This window comes from Paroedura picta, chromosome 1 (genome assembly GCF_049243985.1).
Source record: "Paroedura picta isolate Pp20150507F chromosome 1, Ppicta_v3.0, whole genome shotgun sequence".
NCBI lineage: Eukaryota > Metazoa > Chordata > Lepidosauria > Squamata > Gekkonidae > Paroedura > Paroedura picta.
In genome coordinates this window covers 193,984,123-194,011,818 of record NC_135369.1, presented here as the reverse complement: position 1 = coordinate 194,011,818, position 27,696 = coordinate 193,984,123, and the positions used below count along the sequence as shown (strand labels likewise).

The 27,696-nt window shown below is 47.3% G+C and overlaps 1 protein-coding gene across 7 annotated transcripts in view; it reads right to left on the bottom strand.

Annotated features, from left to right (window-relative positions):
* Positions 1-27,696, bottom strand: part of EHBP1 (EH domain binding protein 1) — a 383,927-nt gene that overhangs the window by 172,777 nt on the left and 183,454 nt on the right. For all 7 annotated transcript variants that reach the window (XM_077315418.1, XM_077315449.1, XM_077315434.1 and 4 more), the window contains one exon: positions 16,719-16,908. In XM_077315418.1, the coding sequence (XP_077171533.1) occupies positions 16,719-16,908 (190 nt within the window). The remainder of the gene's footprint in view (positions 1-16,718; positions 16,909-27,696) is intronic.

Here is a 27,696-nt window from a genome sequence, read left to right as displayed (position 1 = left end):
TTGTTGGATGTGATAGTTAGGACAGCCTTGGGGTGAAAAGGGCTGGCACAGCCTGTCCAAGCCTCCATTCTCCCCCCTACCCCCCGCAGTCCTACCGATCTCCACTCCCTGTGGTGGTCAGGGGCAGACTGGGGGTGATGTCACTACATTGCCTCTGGCTGAGCTGGGGGGGGGGAGAGTGTGTCACTTTCCTATTGGTCCCAGGTCCAGGGGGTGGGGACAGTCCGGTCTTTGGACCATTCAAAAGGAGCTGCACTTCCATAGTAAGGATTCTTGATGGTCTAAGTCAGTGGTCTCCAACCCCTGATCCGGGGACCGGGACTGGTCCATGGATCAGTTGGTACCGGGCCGCGGCTCCTCCTTGTTCTCCTCCCCAGCTGCTGCCTCGGGGGCTGCCCTGCCACTCTGCCACCGGCTCACCTTTGGTGCTCTCCAGTGGCCATCATGGCTGGGGCTCCCCCTTGGCATGGCACTGAGCAGCTGCTGCTGGCAGTGCCCCCCAGCAGGTGGCGGAAAGTCAGGGGCACCAGCGGGAAAGCAAGTGGAGTAGGGGCTCAGGTGGTGGTGGTGACATCCCTTGGCAAAAGACTACCCCCGCCCCACGGCTCTCAGTAAAATTGTCAAGCATTGACCGGTCCCCGGTGATAAAAAGGTTGGGGACCACTGGTCTAAGTTTTGAAGGTCTAAGTCATCATCAACTGCACCCGGTCAAGAGAGGGAAGGTGTGCATTGGACCCTCCCTTCCTAGCTGCAGGACCTCCATCTTCAGGAAGTTAAGCTTCAGGCAGCTCTGCTGAAGCCATTCCACTGCAGCTCCTAGATACCTGGCCAAGGATTTGGGTGGAGTATTCAGCTGGCTGCTCCTGAACAGGTAGAACTAGGTGTCATCCATGTATTGTTGACACCCTAGCTCATATCTCTGGACAAGCTGGGCTAAAGGGCACATGATGCTGCTGAACAGTTACAGAGTCCAAACTAGTCTGATCTATTAGAATAAAGAGTTGGGTCCAAACAACGATCAAAAGAGCAAAGCTGACAATAGGAGGACTTTGCCACTTCCCTTCTCTTATCCACTGAATTCTCTAAAAGCTCTGATCCTGGGAGGTCAAAAACTGCACAGAAGCAAAGTGGAGTTCTGTATCAGAAGGGGAAATTCCATCATGGTCAGACCTCCAAAGCTAAGTTCAGTTGGCCTGGTTTAGCACTTGGATTGGGGACCACCAAGGCAGTCCAGGGTTGGTACGCAGAGGCAGGCAGAGGCAGGCAATGGCAGATCACGTTTGTTCATCTCTTGCCCCTCTAGGATGCCATAAATTGGCTGCAACTTCACAGTACTTTCCACTGCCATCTCTGCCAAGCCAGGCACTGTTATGCTCGTGGATCCAATCCCTAGCTTCTTTCCCCCTCTGTTACTCCTCCATTCCTGCTGTTTCCTTTCATGGTCTGAGTATACCCTGGAATAGTCTATGCTGAACCATGAAAGATCTTACAAACTATTAGAAAGATCTAACTAACTATAGCTCTGAGGTGTTTCCCAGGGCTGTACAACTGGACGGTTCTCATGAAACAGCCAAGATGTTCAAACCTTGTATAGTAAATGCAGAGGCACCAACGCTGCTGTGAACAGAGCAGGTTTATGGAGAGCTATTGTCACTGATGCTTCCTGACTCCCATCTCCTCAACTAATTGCATCTTATTTTAACTTATCCTAATAGACATGCAGTGATCAGTGGACAGACAGCGATCCTAAACACACTTGCTTAGAAGTAGGTTCCACTGAAATGAGTCAGCATTCCCAGGAAAGGGTTTCAGGTTTGAACTGGGGAACACCCAGTTCAACGTATCTCACTGCAACGTATCTGGATCTCCCTTTCTGTCTGGACGATGCATCCTCCCATAAGGGTGAAAACTACTACCAAGACGAAATGTAGTACGTACCATTATCTCCTTTCTGATAAATGCTTTGTAGACTGGTATGATGTAACCAACCCATTTCAAAAATATTTAAAATTTGGATTGTCTTTCAGTCGCAGCACATATCAGAACAACATCAACAACAACAAAAGAACAGCCCTGTATTTTATTTGGAGGATGTTTCTTTTGGGCCCATTATGCACGGGGGGGATGGCGCGCATTCGGGGTGGAATGGCGGCGACTAAAATCACCGATAACACACGGTGCCGGCTGCAACCGGCCGCCGATTTGGTGCATGCCGCCGAAAAAGCAGCGTTAGTGAAACGCAGAAGAAAGCGCAGCTTCCGGGTGACCGGGGCGCAACCAGAAGCGGCACCAGGGTCGCCGCGTGCATAATCGGTTACTCTGGGTTTTGCCGCCATTGCGTCCTGTCCCGTGCATAAGCGGTTTGCTCCACTTCTTCCCCCTCCGCGTTTTCCATGTGACCCGAAATCGCTGTTTCGGCGGCCGTGCATAATGGGCCTTGGAGAAGAGAAAGAGGATGCACCTGCAATGCCTTCGTGGACCCATGTCACCTTTCTCGGATCAATGACCTGGCTTGTTCCAGGCACAGGGCTTTCTGCAGGAATTGTCTGACAATTCCCTGGGAAGCACCTGGTAAAAGCTGCCACTACTCAGGAGCCGCCCGAGAACATCAAGACTGCTCCACTAAGAAGGCCTCCTTCTAGTACAGTCTTGGACCAATACAGAAATAACAGAGCAAAAACCCTGGAGAATAATTTACGGAAAACTATGTAGCATCTGTGCAGCCCGGCATATAGGGAAGAGATTAAGAGAAGGCGCACAGCAATGTAACATAGAGTAACGTAAGGAACACTGTCCATCTACCTAACAAACATAAATTGCTCCACCCTTCTCCAAGGAAGGCAGGGCAATAGGACTGAAATGGCAATTTTGTCCCTTTCTCCATTCCCATGGCACACACCCGATCAATAATGATATCAACTTTCCCAGGATTTGGAAGAATTGCTGGAAGGGAACATGGGAAAACATTCAGCCCATCAGCCCTCCTTGCATTGTGGAAGCTGACTCGATTTGTTCTCGCATCTTTATAACGTGTTCACAACAACTTTGTAAAGTTGGTTAAGACCAAGTACACAGCAATACCATCATTCCGCTTTGGAACCTTGGACTTCTTTCATCCTCCATTAGATGTGTTAATTCTGTTGATTTTTGACTAGGTGGATTCATGCCTAACATTTCTACCTTTCCTCCTTACACCAAGAATTTACACCTGCAAGATCCATGCCGGAATCCTCCTCAAGCCCGGCTTGTTTGGTTCCTCCCACCCAAATCTTTGTTAAGAAGAATCTCCAGTTTGATTTTCCTTTACACGTCCGTCTGAAGAGGTGAAATGTGACTCACAAAGCTCATCTTTAACAGCAGGCTCGCTATTATAATAACTTGCTAAGGGCTAAGTGGGTGGAGAACGGGCATGGCCTGTCCGAGTCAGGGCCCACTCCCGCCCACCCAGCCAGCCAGGGGCTCTCTGCTGCCATTGCTGGCTGCTTGCCCCTGTATGCTCCCCAGGATATATGTAAGTGCCCTGGGGTGTGAGCCTCCATTCCCGTTGGGCTGAGAAGACCTCTAGCTGCCTTGAGAACTCGAAACAAAAAACTCTGCTTCTGTAAGGAAACATGAGAAACAACGCCACCAGTCTGAATTAAATGCAAGCAGCTACAGTCCAGAGCAAAAGCTGTGTTGCCTGCAGAGGCAAGAACTTTTAAAAAGCCCGATTACATACAAGCATTCATTAATCTGCCCACCCAGCCCGCCAGGAGCTCTCTGCTGGCACTGCTTTCTGCTGGCCAGGGGCTCTATGGCAGGAAGCTGCTCGGGGGGGGGGGGGGAGAAATGGAGGCTCCCCCCTTTCCTCTTTTTGCTATAGTGCTGTCCCAAGCACAGCACCATTGCAAAATGACAGGAAAGCCTATGGGGGGGGGCTGCCTTTCCTCCCTCCCTCCCTCCCTCCCTCCCTCCCTCCCTCCCTTCCTTTCCCCCTCGACTATCCTGCGAGTGCCCATTGTATTCCTTTGCCCCTAGTACTTAAATGTTATTAGTTTGGGGGCTTTTGTTTTATTTTCTTATGACAGACTGATATGATATGTTGAAAGCACCTGCCCCAAGATCACCTGCGGCTTTCCCCCATTCTTATCCTGTTGCTTTATGGGGAGGGGGTGTTGTTCTGTGCATGTTTTACTCCCTCTAGTGGTTTGTTCGATATTACATCACTATATGTCTGGCAAAATCCCAATAGTTAAAATTTGCAGGAAGATATGATAACCATAAAGTGATGTGACAGAGAACTGATTACTAGACGGAGAAAATTAAGTGCAGAGCAGACCCCCCCCAAACCCCCCCCCAACAATAACAAACAACACAGAAGCAAGATAAAGGAAAATGTGAAAAAGCTTTTAGCGAGCTTCATAGCAGAGCAAGGGGATTTGAACTCTGGTCTTTCAGATTCTAGTATGACACCACAACAACTGAAGCCAGTTCAATGAAGTGCTGTCACTGTTCATGCATTTGTTCATCTGAAGGCATCAGCTTACAAATGGAGTTCTAAAGAAAGAATGAATATTCCTTTAAAGTATTTATAGGCCCACCTTTCTCCAAAACACATGGCTCTAAGTCCCAGACTTCTTATTAGGTCATGAACTTCAGTTCAAAGCAAATTCTACCTTTCTACCACATAAAACTAATAGGAAACGGCATTCTTTCTTTCCACACATGCTTGATTTATTCTCCAGATCCTGCTGGCCACAGATTTTTCAGCAAGTTGTGCCTGGCAAGTGGATTTGACTGAATTACGCCCAAACACTTATGAGGTGCAATATTCTGACATATAGATTTATACCCAAAAGAGCAAAACTGAAATAACCTTCCTCCCCACCCAAAACTGACTGTAGATGGACAATTAACAAAGCAAAGCCTTTCAAACAGTTCTCCTACATCATAATGGCAGATGTGTCCCTTAAAGCAAATTTCAAATTAAAAAAAAACAACCCTGAATAGCTCAATTACTTCAGCACTCTGTTTAAGAGATGTGCTCCGTTCTCCTGCTCCTTTTTTTTCAGAAATCTGACACAAGGGCTCCAGGGAGTGTCAGGGTGCTAACAGGCAGCAGGAAGATCCTTGGGGCTCCTGATGTGCACAAACATATCCAACAAGGAAGGCAGCTTTTAAGAATTTGTAGCAGGACAGCCACATCCTACCTTTTGAACCAGGACCGGGGGCGGAAAGTGCCAGCCACTTGCAGCCGACGGATGGTGACTGCTCACGGGGTTTTCAAGGTGGGAGACGTTGCTACTCTCTGTGTAGAGACCCCTGACTTCCTTGATTGTTTCCCAGAACATTGCTGGGTGAACACTGAGTAATACCACACAAAAATATTGTTTTCTTTTTCTTTTGCTCTGCAAGCACATTTTAGTCTTCTCTAATACTATGACAGTTGACAGCCTCATAGAGGAAAGGGGATTTAAACCCAAAATCCAGCTAAGAAGTGCAACCTGGCTACACTGACAGGACTGCCCTGCCAAAGGGATCCCAGATGTATGGCTTCTTATTCCACCATCTTGCTGTCTTCTCTGCAATGTATTCCAGTCCAGAGTTGGCTCCATGTTTTCCTTGGGCTGTGGCTGACCAAGAATGTCTTTGGACTCTTCTGGTCCTGCCCATTTTCCCTCTAACTCTACCTTTCTCACGACTCGCCACCTCTTCAAACATGTTCCTTGACCCTCTTCTCATTCATCAGGTCTTTTGTCCTTTCTGAGAATTTCCTTCATTAAAGAATTAAATGGAGTTAAAGAATGCCCTTCATTCAATTTTAAAAGTTTTTAAATGTTCTTTGCAGCAGTGTACAATCAAATGTGAAAGTTTTATGAATTCAAATCTGTATTACAGCAAAAGTTTTTATTGTCACTGATTTAAGAGTTTATCTACTACATACTGTGTCATTGTACAGGGGTCTGGAAGTCATAAAGCATAGCAGGGCAAATTGGCTTTAAATCTAAGTGTTAAAGCACATTTTTAAACAAGATTTACATCACTACCCAAAGGTGGTAGTGTCCAAATGTAGGAAGTGGTTCTGCCTCATATCTCCTGGGTAAACCAGCAGAGTACTTGGTTCCTATAAGAGAAGGAAGCCTACCTTGGTGCAGTTCAGTGGATCCTACTCAGGGACGTGTCTCTGGCCGTGCTTTAGGCACTGAAGGAATCAACATCATCTTAGGAACTGTGAAATTTGGTTCTGTATCTGTGTACATACACGGTTACGATTTAAGACTCTGCATGTTTACTTGGGAGAAAACGCCCCCCCCCCCTTTATCTATGGTGTTTACTCACAGGTAAGCAAGCATCCATTGGATCATCAGGAAGATTATTTACATGAAGATAAGTCTGATCAGTGCGGGGTTGCCATCCTCCAGGCGGTGGCTGAAGACCTGGGATTACCACTGATGCCTTCGTCCGTGCAAACCCCTCACCCGCTGTTCTAAAACTTGTTCTGCTTACTCAGAAAAGGGAATCAAAGGACGAGAAATGTCACTTTGGCTGTTTCACCGCTGCCTGCCTTCTGAAGGTTTAGGGTTGCCACCCTCCTGGTGGGTCCTGGATACCTCCCAGAATTACAATTGATTTCCAGGACTACAGAGATCAGTTCCCTGGTGGAAAGGGCTGCCTTGGAGGGCCTTGGTCCCCTCTGAGCTTCCTCCCACCTCCTAACTCAGGAGCCCTGCTGGCTCATGGGAATTGTAGTCCATGGACATCTGGAGGGCCGCAGTTTGACTGCCCCTGTCCTAACTCCACCGTAACAGATATATAAGGAGAAACACGTCATCTTGGGTGCTCCCTTCTCCGTGCCCTCCACACTTGCCGAGAAGAACACTGAAAACAAACCTCCTTTGTAACCAACCTGAGCGGGGAAGGAAAGCAGCCCTGCGAGGGGAAGAGGAGCCGATCCCCAGAGCCAGCAGAGCCGAGCAGTCAGAGTGGCAGACTAGTCTCTGGAAGACCCAGGTTCGAATTCCTCAGTCTGTCATGGAGGTTTTCTTGGTGACCGGTCACACTCAGCCTAGCCTGTCTCACAGGGATGTTGTGAGAATAATTATTTAAGAGGAAAATTGTTTAAGCTGTTTTGGGTCCCCCACTAGGGAGGAAGGCAGAGTGTTCATGGAGAAAATAAAGTATTAGAACTGAGTAGAAACTGCAGCCACTGAGACTCGAACAGGGCAAAAGTGGGAAAGCATGACCATTCCCAGCAAGCTTTGCTCCACTCCCACCCGTATTGGGGAGGGGACAGGTTGGTTTCTTGACATCATCAGATTGTTTAGCTTCTGGTCACATTTAGGGTTGCCAACTCCCGCTTCAGAAATGCATGGAAATTTGGGGGTGTCAAGGCAAGAGGATTCAGAGGGGATCTGCCATTGCCTGCCTCTGTGTAACAACCCTGGACTTCCACGGTGGTCTCCCACCCAAGGACTAACCAGACCAGACTCTGCTGAACTTCCGGGATCTGGTGAGCCTGGGCTGCTTGGGAACATCCAGGTCAGAACGCCTTGCCCTTCATGTAATTAACACAACAACACAACCATGCAAGAGTGAAAGTGTGTCAGAGCCTTTCCCTCTCCAGCCCAACAATTCTATAAGCTCAAGATCATTCAGTGTACCACAACTGCGGATTCGTTGACACGCTGAAATCCCTGTTGTTCTACCAGTTCCTCTCATTAGCACGTTAGACAATTCTATTACGCCTCTAAACTGGCGCAAAAGACAGAGGTGTAAACATAGACAGATCTTCAGGGTACGACACACCCGCTCTTAATACTTGGGCAATAATGAGCTACAAGTTTCAGGCTGGAGAGTTTCAGAAGCAGCCATAATTGTACCCCTGCGAAAAAGGGATTTCTCCCATTTCTCTTGGCCAAGTGAACAGATCTACTACAGCTGGAATTGGATTTTGGAACTTCAAAAGTCAGCCACACCCCAAGTGGATTTAAAACAACCGGTGTGGTTTCCCCGCCCTCCCAACCCCCAACCCCCCCCCCCCCCGCTCTGGTGCCCATATTGAAGAAGCGGTTTAAGTACCTCGGGACACACCGGATTGCTTTCATCACCACCTTGGCATTGTACTGATGTGTAAGACAGTTGCGTGTCTTTGAGAACTGCAACCTCCCACATTTATCAAAGTCGCTAATTTTTCCAGGACTACTTCCCATCTGATTATCTGGATTAAGGTTTTAAATTATGGTTGTATTTTGGCAGCCATGCTGTAAATAGGTTTAATTGCATAAGAAACCTAGTCATAACTAATAGATTAATGTAGTTAAAGCACACCTTCAAAGAATTATACAATGCAGCAAAACTATTTCAGTCTTCTTCATAAAAGCAATCCAGAAACGTCGCCCAGTAGCATTTCACTGTACGTGGCCAAAGGCCATTACAATCACTCACAGAGATTGATGGAGCGTAAGAGATCAAATAAACGCACCTCATAAATAAGCACTGTTAAGACAACCAAGCCTAAAGGTGTTTATCGGCTTTTCCATTCAATCTCACAAAAGTCGACTCCAAATTTCAGACCTCTGCCCATTCCCACGTGCCTTTTGTAAACGCAGGTTTACCCATATACCCTTTTTTGGCCAATAGACATCCTCCATGGTTAGTACTTGGATGGAGGGGGGCACCAAGGAGGTCCAGGGCTGCTGTGTGGAGACAGGCAACAGCAAACCAACTCTGAATCTCTCTTGCCTGGAAGACGCTGCAGGAGTCAGTGCAAACGGGCTGTGACTTGATAGCCCTTCCTACTGTATAGAGGAACTTGCATTCTCCTGTCTTTTACTGCATCCAATTGTCAACTTTAGGTAGTTTCAAATGGGTCACCGTGTTAGTCTGAAGTAGCACAAAAAATCAGAGTCCAGGAGCACCTTTAAGACCAACAAAGATTTCTTCAAGGCGTGAGCTTTCGAGTGCAAGCACTCTTCTTCATATGAACTGACCATCATGTCAGTTCTTAGTCTAACTAAGAGTGCTTGCACTCGAAAGCTCACGCCTTGAATAAATCTTTGTTGGTCTTAAAGGTGCTACTGGACTAACTTTAGGTAGTGTCCCTAGATGACAGGCAATCTCATTCTTTTTGCTGGGATAATATTGCTGCTGAGCCCGCTACTTTGGGAGACGAAGAAGAAAAGTCTCACGCCTCAGATCAGACAACTCCCAAAGAACAAAAGTTGTACATTAGCATTATGTCAATTAAAAGTTAGGCTTTGTTCTTCTTAACATGTTCTCCTTTGAATGAAGGAGTACAACAAAGGCAAGAGGGACTTGCTTTCTATCCAGTTTGAGCGGCCTTGCAAGATGGGGAAAACACAGGGACCACTTAGGGCAATTCCGCACAACGGGCCATTTCGCTAAGTCTGAGCGCTATTGAAAAGTGCTGCAATCAAAAGCGGCAGATCTCGGTAACGCACACAGCCGGTTCAATCGAAAAAAAGGCTCTCCCACTAGCGCTGCTATTGTAACACACAAGTTTCCGGTCTCGCCAAAATCGCAACAAAGAAGGTGATATTTTTCTGTGCTTCCTCCCTCCCCTGGCCATCAATCAAAGAGAGCAGCCAATTAACTGTTGTGTTCGTGTTTCCCTTTAAAAATGTTTTTTAAAAACACAAAAAGACCAGTAGCAACGCATATTCGTTCATTTGATGTATCAGAAAGACCTTTTTTTGCTGGCTTAGGAGCTGGCGCTTATTCGTTTACACATTCTGAAATTAAAAATTAAAATCCCCCCCCTCCCCAGTGCTATTTCTGGCCGAAATTAGTGCAGTGTCGAACAGGGGGCTGTATTGTGCTCGGAACTTTACGAACAATTGCTTGTGGAGGGATTTCAGCCATAGAAGCATCGCTAATTCGTTGCTTTGGCCGGTTTAAGGAGAGAAAATGGAGATCGGGACGCCGGAAGCTCGGGTGCGAGAGATTAGGGAGGGACATGCTTGAGAACACACATGTCTTCTTCGGATGTGTTGCAGGTTGTTCTCAAGAGTCAAGCGTTTGTTTTTTTAGGGGGAATCCACTTTTATGGATTCCCTGAAAATTGCTACAACGAAGTGATTTTTGCGGGAGTGTTGCAGATTGTGTATGAGGTCATGAAAAACGCAGAATAAATAGCGTTACACAATGGTAACACTTCGGCAACATTAGCGCTGTGCAGAATGGCCCTTAGAATAGCTAAAAAGCAGTTCTGAGAAATCCGAGTGTCCAGGAATGCGGTTACTGAGAATCAGGGATGTCACTTGGAAACTGCACTTGCATAGCACATCTCATCTGCTGTGACTCTGGTAAGGAGAAAGAACGCACATCTCTAGGAGCGCCCATGGGCACTGTGGCACCTGCTGGCATCTTTCCTGCCCCCCCCCCGCCAAGTCTTCTTTAAAAGTGGGAGGGGCGGGGTGGGGCTTCTGCCCAGAAATGCTCAGCAGCTGTTGGTCTGATTAGATGTGCAAAGCATTAAAAGTGTTGCTTTGGTGGCAGCAGCCCCCACGGCACAAGGACCTTCGCCGCTGCCACCCTTTCATGGCTGCCCCCACTTTTGTGGCCACCCCCATAGCACCCGTTTTGTGAATGCCCCCCCCCACTGTGTCAAAATGCCAAAGGTGGCCACAGGCTCAAAGAGGACGGGGAGCCCGCACAGGCAAACCAGTCAGTGGCCGTGAACCACAAGGAGTGGCAGGGGATAATAATAATTTTAACAATTTTAAAAACACCACAAAGGAGAACAAAGTTGGAGTCCAATAGCACCTTGAAGCTCACACTTTGAAACTTTGTCGGTCTGCAAGATGCCACTGGACTCCAACTTTGTTCTCCTACTTCAGACCAACCTGGCTACCCATCCATCTAATCCCAAAGGAGAGTGCAGGGTAGTATGGCACGGTGCTTATCCAGATTCACCAAGAAATCCAGGGGGTGACCTCAGGCCATGTCCTCTGTCTCTGCCTAATCCGCACAGGTGGAGGGGAGGAGGAGGAGGGGAGAGAACCACACTAGCTGCCCTGGGCTCCTTGGAGGAAGGGCGGATAATAATGCAACAAATACGTTAAAAGGATAAGCTCACGTCCTCCCAGGTCATTAGGAAAACAGGCGGAGAAAGGTTTATACTGTGGTTCCCACTGTCACACTTTGGCATCATGGGAGATTGTGGGTAGGGAAGTTGTGCTTCCCAGCAATTTCCCTTCTACCTAAAATGAATTCTTAGAGAAGGTGCAGGGCTGTGTCTCATTGGTAGAACACTTCCTTTGTACGTGAGAGGTCCCAGGTCCTGGCCTCAGCCCCTCCAGTTAAAATGATCAGGACATTAGTAATGCAAAAGTAATGGCCATGCTCCTTGAGCAGTGGTGGTAATGAGGACGGGTACTTTGAGGGAGGGGGGAGGGGGCCCTCCCATGTCCTGAGGGAGGAACTGCTGGTACAGACTCCTTTTAAAAAAATTATATCTTGGCCCTTCTCTTTCTGCAGGGGATTGAAAATTTAGCCCTTTGGAAGAAGCTGAAAAGAGTCTTTGCCCATGGGCTCATAGACCTGTGCTGCTCCGGTAGAACCAGTAATAGCCTTGTGGCTCATTGCCTTCTTGATGCTTGCCCAGGAGGCCTGCTGTGGGGCACATGGCTACAGAAATTCCTTCCTTCCTTCCTTCCTTCCTTCCTTCCTTCCTTCCTTCCTTCCTTCCTTCCTTCCTTCCTTCCTTCCTTCCTTCCTTCCTTCCTTCCTTCCTTCCTTCCTTCGTTTATTTATAATTCAACTTATTACTTGCTGCTCTCAGCCAGGTCGGCTCACAGGAAATTACATAATAATAAAAATAAAGCAATACAATAGGATAGTAAACTGTTCTGCAGTACAGGAGATTCATGGAATAATAATACTTTTAAAAACTAAGTATAATTTTCAAATAGAATTGGAACCCCTTGGTAGAAGATGGGGCTGTCAACCTGTCCTGGAATTAAAACAGAGCTCTAGGCGACAAAGATCAGGTCCCCTGGAGAAAACGGCTGCTTCAATGGCATACTCTGGCCAGAGTGGGTAGTTCTGCAAGAAGGCAGAACACCCCTCTACGACCGCAGCATTTCCATTTGAAGGATTTCCCTGCATGAAAACGGAAAACCTACTTGGTAAAGTGCATTGAAAGTTCATTACCCAACCTCTGTAAAATCAGCCTAAGTCTGCAAGAATGTGTTCTATGCCTGTTTCAATAATCTTTAACCGCTCTTGCAGTTAAATAAAGCCCTAAGGGCTATTGGGGAGGAGTTAGGGCATGCTCTGTCCATGATAAAAACTCAGAGGGGCAAATCAGGAGCCGCAAAGCCCCTCCAAGTGCCACTCAAGGGCCAAGTGGCCAATGGGGAGGTGCGCCAAGCGCCTTCCTATTGGCCCCTCGCCAGGACAGGCGAAAATTCCATTCACCCAGCCCAGTCTGGCTGCCAGTCTGCTCCTGACCACCGCAGGGAGAGGAGGTCATTAGGGCTGCCAAGGCGGATGAGCACAGAGGCTGCGCCAGCCCTTTTCACCCCAAGGCTGTCCTAACTGACATGTCTGACTGTAACTTTGCCTCAGTACCCTGACAGAGCTGGCAGGAGGCTACAGAGTGCCCCCCCCTCCCCTCCCTTCAGGCCGGCTGGGAAGGAGCCTCTGACAGGCCCTGACTGAGGGGAGGGAGGCCTTTCCAAGAGCAATTTCCAAGAAGGGAAATGACGCAGAACTGGGAGGAATTGGTTGCCATGTAATCTTCCCCTAAGAAGAGTCTCCAGTCTGATTTTCCCTTCACATATCTGAAGACATGGCTCTGGAAAGCTCATCTGTAGCCACTATGCCACAATTCCCAAAGGTCAGTCCTCTCCCACACTCAACGAACATTCCACACCACAGGTTCTTGACACCCATATCTCCACACCCATGGCCTCATTTGCCACCATGCCACCACAACCTCCCACACAACACACACATTTAACCCCATGCCCTTACAGACTGGACAACTCTTCCCCTTCCTCTTCCCACTGCCAAGCTCTAGCGCCCGTTGTATTCTTGGAGACAACAGGCTTTGCCCCTAGTAATGTTATAAATTAATGCATGTAATTAAATATATATATATATTTTTTATGGTAACTTTTAATGTTTTAATTCTACTTTAAACTGCTCTGGGTCTCACATGGTAGTTAATAAATAACATAATAGCATATGAAAAACAAGAAGAAGAAGAAGAAGAAGAAGAAGAAGAAGAAGAAGAAGAAGAAGAAGAAGAAACAGGGATGAAGATCTCCATCACGAAAATGCTTTCTGGATAAGAGAGAAGTCTCGTGTTCCGGGCCGGGTGGGCAGGTGGGGAAGGAGGTGGGAGAGTGGCTTGAATTCACTGGATCCTTGGGAAACCTCTCCTTTCTAATCAGATCCCTTCCCACTTTCCCAAGCTACACCTTGTGTCCCTGAACAGCAGGCACCTGCTCTCAATTAGCTAAGCAGATTTAAAGGGGAGGAAATCCTTTTTATGCATCCTTAAAAGCTGTCTTTTCCAGAAACAAGCTGAAGTGCCAATATCTAATCTACAGTTTTAGCGGCCTAATCTCTACCAGGACCCAGGGGGAAATGACTCAACGTTGATAGGAAAGTGGGTAACAAACAGAATGAAGCTCCAGCGCTTGGCTACGGCCATTTCTTTGTTTTAAAGGAAACAGCAGTTCTGTACTTTGTGTGTGAGTATGAGTGTGTGTGTGTGTGTGTGTGCTCCGGTCCAATGACCTCTTCTGCTCTGCCCTGCATTGTCAGGGTCGGCTTCCGGGGTTTGCCTCTCCTTGGCGCTCAAGAAGCAGCCAGATCAGCCCTTAAGGGACAGGGATTCGTCAGCAGCCTCTCCGCCTAATTAAGCAGTCATTTGACAGACATGACAAGGAGTCCCATTCAGCGCTTAACTGAAACGGTGATATCCAGAAACGCAGGATCCTCAAGGGCAACGGTAGATTTTAAAGGAATCAGGAAGACCTGCCAGCAAATCCTCTCCCTTTTCAGTTTCAAATGAAAAACACAAATATATATATATATATATATATATATATATATATATGAACAATGCGGAGACGGAGAGATGGAGCAACCGGAGCTTTGAGATAAAAGTAGCAGGAAATAGAGGTGTCAGTAGGCCTGACAACTGCAGAGAGAAATTGGGGGCGGCGGGGGCGTCCATAAACCCCATAACCTGCCTGCCCTAGGCTCCTCTGCCCAAACCTCCAGGAATTCCCCAACCCACACCTGGCAATCCTAAATGGCTGGACACAGATGCCTGCAGCTGAATCCTGGTTCACGAGGAAGGCCCCCAGCTGGTCAAGCAGCCAAAGCTGGGGAGAAATTACAGTGGAGATTTCTACCTCTAGATTTTTAGGCAGAATTGCACCCCATGTCCCCTTTAAGGGGCATGGTGCCCCATCCAGAGGAGGCTGTCTCGTAATTCTCCCGGCCAGCACACATCCCCTGACAGCCCGTCACTCTTCCTGCAGGTGGCTTTAAGGGAAGGCCTGTGGGAAGGCATCTGCTTGGCGTGCAGAAGGTCCCAGGTGGAATCCCAGCTTTTACGCTGAAAACAATGAGAGGGAAGGTGATGTGAAAGACCCTGAGGAGCAGCTGCCAGTCTGAGTAGCCAAGACTGACCTCAGTGAGTTGATTCAGTATAAGGCAGCTCTATCTGTTGCAGGGAGGTATTTCTATGCATTGGGAGGTCAAAAGAGACAGCTTGGTGTCGTGGTTAGGAGTGGGGACTTCTAATCTGGCATGCCGGGTTCGATTTTGCACTCCCCCACATGCAGCCAGCTGGGTGACCTTGGGCTAGTCACAGCACTGATAAAGCTGTTCTGACCAAGCAGGAATCTCAGGGTTCTCTCAGCCTCCCCTCCTTCGGGTAGAGAAAAGCAGCATATAAGAACCAACCACTTTGAATCTCCTTCGGGTAGAGAAAAGCAGCATATAAGACCCAACTCCTCTTCCTCCTCCTCCTCCTCCTCCTCCTCCTTCTCTTCTTTCAAACATTAACCTGCCAAATGGTTCTTTTTAACACATGATATATTTTGTTCCACCCAGGGTATGAGTCACAGGGGCATATTTCGATCAATGAGTACAGCTGGGTGCCAGAATCCTGGCAGCAGTACTATCTAGATCAGGGGTAGTCAAACTGCGGCCCTCCAGATGTCCATGGACTACAATTCCCAGGAGCCCCCTGCCAGCGTTCACTGGCAGGGGGCTCCTGGGAATTGTAGTCCATGGACATCCGGAGGGCCGCAGTTTGACTACCCCTGATTTAGGGTATGGAAGATATTCAAATACACAGACACAGACACAATTGTGGCCTGCAGCAAGTAGGACTTGCAAGTATGCACAAGTTGCATTATGAAGGTAATGCCTAAGCCTCCAGGCTGTCCTAAAGTAGGGCATTATTTGAGGAAGGAGCCATTTGAATATTTCCAGCAAGGTACTAACACACCTCATCGCTGGCAAACATGCTAAAGGGGCAGACAGAACCGCACTACGGTTTTCGGCCGAGGCGGGAGTGATTAAAGCTCAGATTTCAGCCCCAACTTCTTTTTAAAAAACCCTTCAGCCCAGAAGCAGAACAAACAACTGAAAACAGATAAATAGGGTTGGATTCACTCGATATGCATAATATTATCACAGAATATTGTACATGGTTCCTTGGATTTGTTTTGTATTTGTTTTGTTTTGTATTGTTTCCGCATGGCATTGAAACATCACCTTTCCTATTCTGCTAACATAACCAGCCTCTTTATTACGCTGGAGCATTATTATCACCAGTGGAAGGAAAAGGCCTGGTGTCACATCCCCCCTCGCTTCTCTGCATTCCCTTCGGCCCCTGTGAACTAGGCTGAGAGATGCAGCGATGGGTGCCAACCTCCTGGAGGAATCTCCTGGAACTACGACATATCAAATTTCAAGGAATCGGTTTCCCTGGAGAAAAGGGTTGTTTTGCAGCATAAATGTCACAGCATTAGAGCTTGCTTAGGACCTGTCTCCAAACCCTGCCTCTCTAGGCTCCACCCCAAATCTCCAGGAATTTCCCAACCCAGAGTTGGCAAATCTTGCTGCAGAAGGGAGAATGAAGGGGCTGTTACTTATATCTGTTTTTCCCCCTGTCAGCAGAGTCATGCCTATGACAGGAAGGGCGATTCCCCCTCCCCACCCATGATGCTCTCCAATTTTGCTTTTGCGGAAGGCCTCCACAAGGTCTTGCATTCATTAAATGTTTTTCCGCAGGATTTGTGTCTCAGCTCAAAGCTGAGTGCCCAGCAGCCCGATCTTTGCTTTAGGGAGCGAGTTTTTGGGGGGCGTGTGTGTGGAGATGTTCACAGAGCAGGAAGAGCTCCAGGTGGTGGCCCACCCCACCCCAGGGTCAAAGAATGTCAAGGAGGTTTCTGATGCCCTGCTCCCAGAATCCATCACTATGGCTTCCACAGCTCTTGAATCACACAGTGAAACAAACGGGGAGCCCCATAAATATCTGTGCTCCCTTCTGCTTCTGTCAGGATTCAAACATCTGAAATCACAGCCCAGGACCAGGCGGAATGAAGCAAGCAAAAATCAAGCGAAAGTATCTGACAACAGAGAAAAAGAAAATTATTTTTTACTAATATCTATGTGCAAAATATGAGGAGGAGTTTCTGCTTTTAAGACATATTTACAATGTGGGTAAAATGGAAAGAACGTACCTTAGGAGAAGAGGAAAGCTCTTCCAGGGCATGAACGGCTGACATGTTTTCACTTGTTCCCGTTTCTGTTTTGGGTGAGAGGACGGGCGGCTCGGGCGCTTTTCTTTTCATCTTCCTTTCTGTTTCTTGCACTGAAGTAACTTGATTATTTAAAGCAGAGCTTGGTTTTGGTTCATAAAATGGGTTTGATCTAATTAAAAGAAGGGAAATGTATTTCTTGGCTAGCTCTGATCTGTTTAAAGGCAGATTGTAAAAATTCAATTGTTTTGACTAACTGATTAGAAATTAATGTCAGTTTGCAAACACTCAAATGGCCCGCTGATTGTGTCATTCCCTCCACCATGATAAAACTGATGGATGGAGGGGGCATGCAGCTTTGTGAAGTAGAATGCCAAAAGCTAAGAAATGTATAGCCGAGGGAGGGAGGGAGGGAGGGGGGAAGGAAGGAAGGAAGGAAGGAATTTGAACTCCCACCAGAAGGAAGGGAGGAAGGGAGGGAGGGAGGGAGGGAGGAAGGAAGGAAGGAAGGATTTTGAACTCCCACCAGAAGGAAGGAAGGAGGAGGGAAGGAAGGAGGGAAGAAAGGAAGGACTTTGAACTCCCACCAGAAGGAAGGAAGGAAGGAAGGAAGGAAGGAAGGAAGGAAGGAAGGAAGGAAGGAAGGAAGGAAGGAAGGAAGGAAGGAAGGAAGGAAGGAAGGACTTTGAACTCCCACCAGAAGGGAGGGAGGGAGGGAGGGAGGGAGGGAGGGAGGGAAGGAAGGAAACCTTTAAATGAACAGTAATAATCAGGACCATTACAAGTCTAGTATTAATTATGCATTAAGAAGTGAATATTCATATGTTAAATATGTTAAATATATGGATATGTTGAAACAAAACAAGTCTATTTTCTACTTCAAATCTTCCCCAAATTTGAACAATGGAGGAATGACTTCAAAAATGACAACTCAGAGAGCAATTAGATGCAGGTCTACTCCGGATCCCCCTCTATTCAATGGGTCTTCCTCCCAGGACAGTGTTCTCTGGATAGCACGCTGTAAGCATACTTATCTAGGGGGAGTATGGTCACATAGAACAGTGGTCCCCAACCCCCTCAGTCCGTAGATCAGTTGGTACCGGGCCGCAGCTCCTCCTTGTACTCTTTCCTGGCTGCTGCCTCAGGGGCTGCCCTGCCACTCTGCTGCCGGCTCACCTTTGGTGCTCTCCGGCGGCTGCCATGGCTGGGGCTCCCCCTCGGCATGGCACTGCGCAGCTACTGCTGGCAGCGCCCCCCAGTGGGTGGCAGGAAGTAAGGGGCGCCAGGGTTCAGGTGGCGACGTCCCTCGGCAAAAGACTACTCCCCCCCCCCGGGCCTCAGTAAAATTGTCAAGCGTTGACCGGTCCCCGGTGATTTAAAGGTTGGGGACCACTGACATAGAATCTTTTTCCAGATAAATATTTTATTGCTAGTTTTAAAAAGTGTGTTCCCATTTACGAAGTCTGTACTATGGCAAGCACAGTTGGGATCTTTGCCAGGGAGCTCATCTGCAGGAGTCTGGCAATGAAGATGTGGTTGAAAATCTTAGAGATCTGAAATATGACAGGTGGGGCGTGCTGTGGTCTCCCCGCCTTCTTTTTAGCAGCGGCACCAGAAGGATGATGAGTTAGGGGATGAAGAGGGCCAATGACAGAGGGGAGTTCATGAAGGATCTATTTCTGCCTACATTTTCTTTGATCTGCAAAAGTATTATTGACCTAATCTCAGAACTCCAATTAATATTCCCTGCAATTATGTCTTATGTGGGCCTCACATTGAATTTGCATCTAAAAATCTTAAACTGATTTTCCATTCAAGAATCTAACATTGAGCTTGCATCTAATTCTGCTTAAAGCGAGCAGGTTGGAAGGGGGAGGGAAAATTGCCTAGATCTCAAAAAAGTTTTCAAGCACAAAAGACTGTAGAACCAATCCAAGAAGTTGTGCTTCTTGTGCACATGAACAATATTTATTTATTTAATTTAGATTTCTATGCCGCACTTCCATATGGGTGGTTTACATCAAACATTGATATAAATGGTTTTTGTATATATTGAGACCTTTGTTTTCTGAAATTGCAAACATCAGCATTGACCACACAAAAAAATCCTCAGTTTTTTCCAGTTTTGATACAAAGATTCAACCAATGCTGCATCAGATACAAAATATACTATACCCAACCACACCTGGGGCCCCTCCGAACTCCACCCTATCCCTCACGACACTAGGGTGGAGGCAAGGGTGATCAACTCGTCTCTGACACTGGTGCTGTGCAACACCAGGTCAATAATCAACAAAACCTCTACCCTAGAGGACTATTTTGCAGAACAGAGAGTGGACCTGGCGTGCGTGATAGAGACCTGGGCCAGGGAAGTCAAAACAGTTGCCTTAAAGATCTAGCCCCTTGCCGGGATCTGTGTCCTCCACCAGTCTCGGATAGTGGAGCATGGAGGAGGGGTGGCAATCCTAACCCAAGAGTCTTTCTCCTTCACAGCCTTTCCCGCACCGTCAATGCCAGGCATTGAGTGTGTTGGCCTCAGATGTGGGTCAACCGAGAGCATGGCCATCTGGTTAGTGTACCGTGTGCCCAATTCATGGTACATCTCCAGATGCCCTACCTACCCTGCTGTAGGGGGTGGAGGCCTGGACAATACAGTTCCCCAAACTACTAGTTCTGGGGGACTTTAACATCCATGCTGAGCTACTGTCCTTCAGAACTGGGAAGGACCTGGTATCAACCATGGTGACACTAGGGCTCTCGCAATTTATTGTTGGCTCTTCCCATCAAGCACGCCACACCCTGGATCTCACTTTTAGCGGGGGTCTGGATTTGGATCTGGTCACGGCAACTGTCGTGCCATGGTCAGACCACTATTCCCTGAAGGCTTGGTTAAGGCTACCATTCCCTCCTCAGTTGGGCAGCAAACAAATTTCGGCTTGCCTGCAAAGACTTATGGATCCAACTGGATTCCTGAATGCTCTGTAGGAACCAATGCCTCCCTGCACTTCTCTCAATGAACTGGTCAGCAACTGGCACAGCAGAATGCTCATGGCCATTGACGAGATAGCTACCCGACGCCCTCTCCGCACCCGTCTCAAGCAAGCCCCTTGGTACACTGAGGAGCTTCGCTGTAAGAAATGGGAACTGAGACGGCTAGAGCGAGTTTGGAGGATGACTTGCAACAGAGCCTTGAGAACATCTTATAGAATGCAGATGAAGGCCTATGAGATGGTGGTGAAGTCAGTAAAACACAATTTTTACTTGGTTACCATCACGTCTGCAGACTCACGCCTGGCTCAATTGTTTAGGATAGTTCGATCTCTCACTGCCCTGGTAGATGGGCAATAAAATAGTAGCCAACTGGGTATCACCTATGAGGCATTTGCGAGTCATTTTGCAGACAAAATTTCAACACTTTGCAGTGACCTATCTCCAACCTTAGATACAGAAAGTGAATTAGAGGCCCCTTGGCCGTCTTTGGAGAAAATACTGAGCAACTTCAGATGAGTCACGCTGACTGATGCTAACAGCAGCAACACACACCCACTAGACCCCTGACCATAGTGGCTCCTAAAAAATCTAATATAAGAATAAGGGGTCCCCTCCAGGAGATAATCAACCTCTCACAAAGGGAGAATTCCCAGAGGGACTGAAAGAGGCAGTGGTACACCCGCTATTGAAAAAAACATCTTAGACTCACGAAAGCCTGATAACTACCGACCCATCTCGCACCTAGTGTTCTGGGGAAGATGGTAGAAAGGGCTGTCATGAACCAACTAATGGCATCCCTGGAGGAAGCTTCAGCCGTAGACCAATGTCAGTCAGGTTTCCGGCCTGACCATGAGGTAAAGACAGCACTAGTCACCCTGATGGATGACCTCCGGCGCCAGTTGGACCAAGGTAGTTCGTTGCTGCTGATATTACTAGAACTTTCAGCAGCATTTGACAGTCAACTATGAGCTCTTAGCTCACCACCTTGCTGATGCCGGAATATGAACGACAGCCCTTCACTGGCTGATCTCCGTCCTCTGGGGTTGCTGACAGAGGGTCGCAATAGGAGAGAGCACATCAAGCGGCTGAAAATTTACTTGTGGAGTCCCATAGGGACTCTCTCCTATCTCCTCTCTCCTATCCTATTCAACATCTTCATGTGCCCTCTTGCACAACTGGTATGGATGTTTGGGCTGGATTGTCATCGATATACAGGTAAAACCCAGCTCTTCCTCCTAATGGATGGCTACCCTGTCTCTCCCCCAGAAGCATTAGCCAGCTGCCTGGAAGCAGTGATAAGATGGCTCAAGCAGAATCCTCACTGCAACACCATGGAGGACCCACATTTGGCACATTCTCCACCAACTACAGTAGTTGCCTGTTGACTTCCGGATCAGGCTAAAGGTTCTGGTAATCACTTTTAAGGCCATACACAGTCAGGGCCCAGTGTACCTGAGGAACAGCCTCCCTGCCTATGCCCTCCAAAGAGCTTTATGCTCTGCCACCACCAAGCGGCTAATGATCCCTGGCCCTAAAGAAGCCCGCCTGGCCTCAATCAGAGTCAGAGCTTTTTTTGTCCTGGCCCCCACCTGGTGCAATTAGCTCCCAGAGGAGATCAGGGCCCTGACAGAGCCAAAAAAGGGAGCTCTTGCACCAGGCATTTGGTTGGGACCAGGTAACCAACAACAGGGCCTCTGCTCCTCCCAGAAATCCATCCGTGCGTTCTGTTCTGGACCTGTTTGCATTGTTATACCCTGTTACCTCTATTACTTTAATGTTAATGTTATTGTTATTGTGAAAAGCTGAGTTTCATGTACTGTTTTCTATGTTTTTATGTAAACTACCCTGCGCCTCAGGGGAGGACAGTATATAAATACAATAAACAAACAAATAAACCAGTAGTGGCAACCAATTTTTAATCCTGGTCCTTTGAACTAGAGATGCCGGGGATTGAACCTGGGACCTTCTGCATGCCGAACTGAGGTTCTTCCACTGAACCAGAGTCCCTCTCCTCTGGCCACTCAATTTTCTTTTTATACCAGACAGGAAGAAACATTCACTGGAACTAACAGACAATAAATAAATTAGTCTCTGAACAGGCTGGTTTGCTAATGACATAATTGGACCTTTGGGAAAAGCAGAACAACAGTTAAAACAAACTCAAAGGTCAACGGGATTCAACCATCGCTTTACACTGGGGCTGACCTTGTTCGTTACAGAAGGTGGTGCAGGTCTAGACAGTTGGATGAAAGGAGAAAACGAGGCTAAGATAACTGAACTACAAAGCGAAGGCACCTTTGGGGTATTCTCATGTCAGTGTCCATCAAATGCCCTCCAAAACTAAACAAACAAAAAACACCACCACCACCCCAAACAAAATCAAGGCTTAGGATGAAGTCAAAATAAACAAGAGAGATTCTTCTGCAGAAGATGAAAATGGAAAAAAGAGAATAGCATTCCATTTGGGACAGCAAACTTGAGAGTCCCTGTCAACCATTTGATTTGGTTGACAACCTTGTTCAGCTGTCATCAAACATTAATGGGAGTTCAAAGGAAGTGAAAACAAAGACCCCACAAAAAATAGCCAGGGACAGTACATGACATATTGGAGGTCACAGTGTTTTCTTTTGTTTCACAAGTTATCTTTTTTGTGTGCGCAAACAGTTAATGAAAGCATTCTGTTTTGACAACTTGGAATGAAAATGAGAGACTCGACATGTGCAGAGACCCCTCACAGCTGGCTTTATGCTGCCATGAGTGGTGAATTCACCATAACCAGAGAAATTGGGGAACAGGGTTGCCAAATCATGCCTGGAGATTGAGCAACAATGCTTGCAGAGGACAGAATTTGAGGAGAGATTTCACCTAGAATCTATGGCGTGCCACAGAGTTTGCCCTCTGGAGCTCAAGGAACTTATTTCTGTTGTCAATGGTCATTCCAGGGGAATTTCAGGTCAGACCCAACCTGGAGGTTGGCAGACCTATTGGGGTGGGGAGAGAGGTCTATGCATAGATACACTGTTAAGACAAGGGATTGCAACACTTTTGAGATTTTTTGGTCAAGCAGATTTATTAAGCAGGTCACAGACTTCATACAGACATACATATTCATCCAGTCGATCTGAAATGCAAACCATGCCTCATTTTTAACAAGATATACCGAAGTTCATAATCAATTGGCTTTTGTTTGCGTCTTTGAAGGGCTAGCTTGCAACTGATTTTCAGAACATGGCAGCTGTGCCCCTGCATGGCCCGATGAGCATTCAGCAGAATGATCCAGACGTGTCCGTAAAGAGCCCAGAACCTGAGCCCCAAGATCAAAATGGGTTTTCAATATTCTGATCCATTCATTCCTCACAGGAAGTACTTTGTGGACATGCACTTAGAAACGGAAGTTTGAAAAGCTTGGAACTTGAATCATCAGAGGAAACACCCTGATTAGTCCAGCTCAAGGCCCTCAAGTTAACCATCTAGCCCAGGGCTTCCCAACCCCGTCCCTCAGTGCCCCGTAGCCTTCCAACACCTTTCATGGCACCTGCCAAGCATTTTTTAAAAATTGGTGGAGCCAGGTGAGGCTTTTGCTCTGCAAGGATTGGCGATTGGATATCACTGGGCTGTGCAGATTTTTTTAAAATGGTGCTTTGATGGCACCACAGCAAAGGGACCGCCATTACATGGCTGAAGGGAAGCTGCGGCACCTGACTGGTTTAGCCTCCTCCAGCTGTGTCAGAATTCCAAAGGTCCCTCAGGGTCAAAAAATGGTTTTCAAAAACCCTTTTCTAGCCAGAACAGAAGTCTCCCCATCTACTGCCAAGGCTGCATTCTGTTTGGTTTACTTGATGCTTTGCAACGTAACTCTCACCCAGAACTCTGGGCATACTTACAGGGAGACTGAATGTAAGGGGCTTTGGGAACCGGAATTCACCCTCAGTTCACTGGCTCTGAAGCAAAGCACTGCAAATTTCAAGTTGAGACATTGGCACCAGCACACAGAAACCAGATGGCTGTCCGAAAAGCCCAACATGGAGTGCGTTTCCAGTCTTTTATAGGCTCAAGAGGGAACAATTTGAAGGCCTGCTTCAACAGGACACACTGGTAAATGAAGGGGGAGGACCCAACAGATCAAAGATATGGGCAAATTCTACTCTGAAACTAAGATACAAGTGGGAATAAAAAGAAAATTGTAACTGGGCATTGGTGAGAGTAGCAAGGTGATCATTTGGCTCAGCAGTAATCTATGCAAATGGATTTGGAATTAACAGAAAGTAAAGGAACAGGGACTAAATGTGGATGGTCCATGCGGGTCTGATCTCATCAGAGCTCAGAAGTAGGTCAACCCTGGTTAATAACTGGATGGGAGGACACCAAGATTTCCTAGGCAGAGCCAGGCAACGGCAATCATCTCTGATTGTCTCTTGACTTGAAAGCCCCATGAGGGGTCAACCATAAGTTTGCTGCGACTTGACAGCACTTTACATAGATACAATGAAGGAGGAATTCTAAGCATGGTTGACATGCCCACTGTGCTACAGAAAAGCAAGTCAGCCATTTCATTGCTCTTACGTACATACTTAGACACTGTTCTAGTCTCTAGTCTTTTGGGACCAGGATCTCCATACTATTTTGAGCCATTGGCCAATTTATATGACTTGTATTGAGGTCGTGAAACAAACAGACTGAAATTAATTGTACTTAAAAGTAGAGAGGACAAGCCACTGAGGAAAAGATAGCAGAAAACAGAGTTAATCTGGAAAACCATTCTGGATGACATCCTTGGAATGAAATAAACTAAAAGTAAACTCGAAAGGACGTTGTTTGAAAACATTCTTTATTATTGTTTAATGCCATAAGGATAGGTCTTTTTTTCTAGTTCCTAGTCTCATTTAGTGCAATAAAAGATTCTCATTTAAGAATTATGTACCTCAGCTGTAAATCAGGACCTTTCCTCTCTGATGATGCACTTCCTCAGTCTCTCTAGAAGAGCCAAAGGAAGGGCAAAACACTTAGCAGTTGAACATTATGACGAACTCCCCAGAGAAAGTACTAGTATTAATCCGTAGAAACAATTCTTAATCCTTTGCAAATTACCTCTTTTCTTGCTCTATAATGTAATCCACTAAAAGATGCTATAAGAGCAGTAAAGATCCCAACAGCCTGATAGCTGCATCATGAAATGATCAGGTATTCTGCATGGAATGAACAACAGAATGCCCACAAACGGTTTTTTATGTGGTGGTGCAAGGCCAACCATTTCAGACTGAAATTTGACAAAAGGTATAGGGAAAGAAGAAACTGTGTGATCAGCAGGAAGGGAAATTTAGAAAGTGGAAACAGGATAGGATATGGCAGCAGGAAGTAGAGAAACTCCCTAATTCAGAACAGATTATATTTCTTCAGTCCTACTAAAACCTACAGTCCCTACTTCCAAGAGAAATATATAGGACCATGGATTCGATTATACAAATGTACAACTAACCCAGGGGTAGTCAAACTGCGGCCCTCCAGATGTCCATGGACTACAATTCCCAGAAGCCCCTGCCAGCGAATGCTGGCAGGGGCTTCTGGGAATTGTAGTCCATGGACATCTGGAGGGCCGCAGTTTGACTACCCCTGAACTAACCAATGGTTGGTGCACAGATCTAATGCGCTAAAGATCAGGGTGACAATCTTTGATATATTTTGTTTGTGATCACGGAACACATCTTTCAGAACACGTTCATTTTTCATACAACTTCTTTTAATACCTCTATCTGCCCATGGAAACCCATGGGGGCAAAATGAGCGCATGCACAGTGACTGAAAAGTGCTACTGATTGAATTACATCGCCAATCTCACATAAACTAAAGGGCTTCCCCTCATCTTGAATACTGTGGGCAGGGCTGGCTACCCCATCTTAAAACAGACATAGAGCAGTAAAACTAGGATGATCCAGAGACGTATGATGAAAATGGCAAGAGAGATGGAGACACTTCTGTGAAGAGAGATTAAAAAGATAAGCATTGCTTAGTTTAGAGAACGGGCACAATAGGAGAGAATAAATATGAAGGAATGCTTATGGTACATAATGAATGGAAGCCAATGAGTGTGTCTTGGCCTTCCTTAGAAAGATGTAACAAGAAAGAAACACACACCCTTAAATCGTTTACAAATAAATACACAGTATTCAAAGAGTACTCTAATTTCCTGTGAAACTAATCAGCATTTTCATTGAAGTCAGGCACTTCACAGGTCTTCAAAGGAGATTAGGCAGTTGTATACATAGAGGGTGCCCAAACAAATAACTGCACCATCCTAAGCTGGGTGGGACACTGTTACGCCCTGCTTAGGATGGCACTGCAAACTCCTCATACCGATTCTGGTGCAGAACATACCATCTGGGGACACTGAGAGGTAACCTCCCCCACATATACACACACACACGTGCACGTATGCATGCGCGTACACACACACACACACACAGACTTCCCACAAGATTATAGCCAGTTTTAGATAATCTAATCAATCAGTAATAATGATTGATTGATTCACATCGATATACCGCCCTCCCCGAAGGCTCAGGGCGGTTTACATAGAACTGAAAACTATACAGGGAACATCACCTACAACTCTCTCTCACAGCATTCCTCCATACTCTACAAGGAATCTGGCCCAGAATGGAACTGAGGGAGGACTAGAAAGTGCAAATGGATCCAGAGCCAGCCAAGCAGAGCGGAACTCGTAGCGTGCCAAGCCACCACTGCAGGGCCCAGAGGCATTGGCTCTCCCACCCTGGGAAACTGGTGGCAGCCCAGGAGGAAGCAGCCTCATCATTGCTGCTGAGCCAAGTGGCCCTTGAGGCACTAGCAGCATTGCTGGAGCTTGGCTCTGCTTGTTCCTTGCTCCCTATAGCCCACCGGGAAATTTCCCTACAGGTTCAAAGGCCAATCCACCCCTGAACAGAACTGGCACAAACTCTGAATCCTGTTTTCTCTGCTTGCCCACAGCATCCGAAGGAGTCCCCCCTGCCACGAACGCAACCTGAAGTCCAATTTTCCCCCCTTCCACAACGTTTTCCACATAGACTGGTTCTGTTCCGCCTCTCCCTAAGAGTGACCAATGGAAGCGGATGGAATATTAGTGAGAGAGACAGTTAAAAAACAACAGTTAAAGAAGAAGAAGAAGAGTTGGTTCTTATCTGCCGCTTTTCTCTACCCTGAAAAGTCTCAAACGGGGCTTACAATCGCCTTCCCTTTCCTCTCCCCACAACAGACACCCTGTGAGGGAGGGGAGGCTGAGAGAGCCCTGAGATTACTGAAGAAGAAGAAGAGTTGGTTCTTATATGCCGCTTTTCTCTACCCAAAGGAGGCTCAAAGCAGCTTCCAGTCACCTTCCCATTCCTCTCCCCACAACAGAGACCCTGTGGGGTAGGTGAGGCTGATTGAAGACAATAGTTAGGGAGCTGAGGGTGCATCTGGCTGAGAGAAGAGAAGCTGTGGAGCACAGCAACTTCAAGCTGACTGAAATTGGCCAGTCTGTAACCAAAGGATCCCAAAGCAGTGGTCCCCAACCTTTTTATCACCGGGGACCGGTCAACGCTTTACAATTTTACTGAGGCCCGGGAGGGGGTAGTCTTTTGCCGAGGGATGTCGCCACTGCCTAAGCCCCTACTCCACTTACTTTCCCGCTGGCACACCTGACTTCCCGCCACCCACTGGGGGGCGCTGCCAGCTGCACAGTGCCATGCCAAGGGGGAGCCCAAGCCATGGCGGCCGCTGGAGAGCACCAAAGGAGAGCTGGCGTCAGAGTGGCAGGGCAGCCCCCAAGGCAGCAGCTGGGGAGGAGGAGGAGGAGGAGCCGCAGCCCGGTACCGACTGATCCACGAATCGGGACTGGTCACCGGACCGGGGGTTGGGGACCACTGTCCCAAAGGATGGACTCGGGAAACTGTTCAAAAGTTCAATAGAAAAGAAATGTTAAAACGCCTTCCTG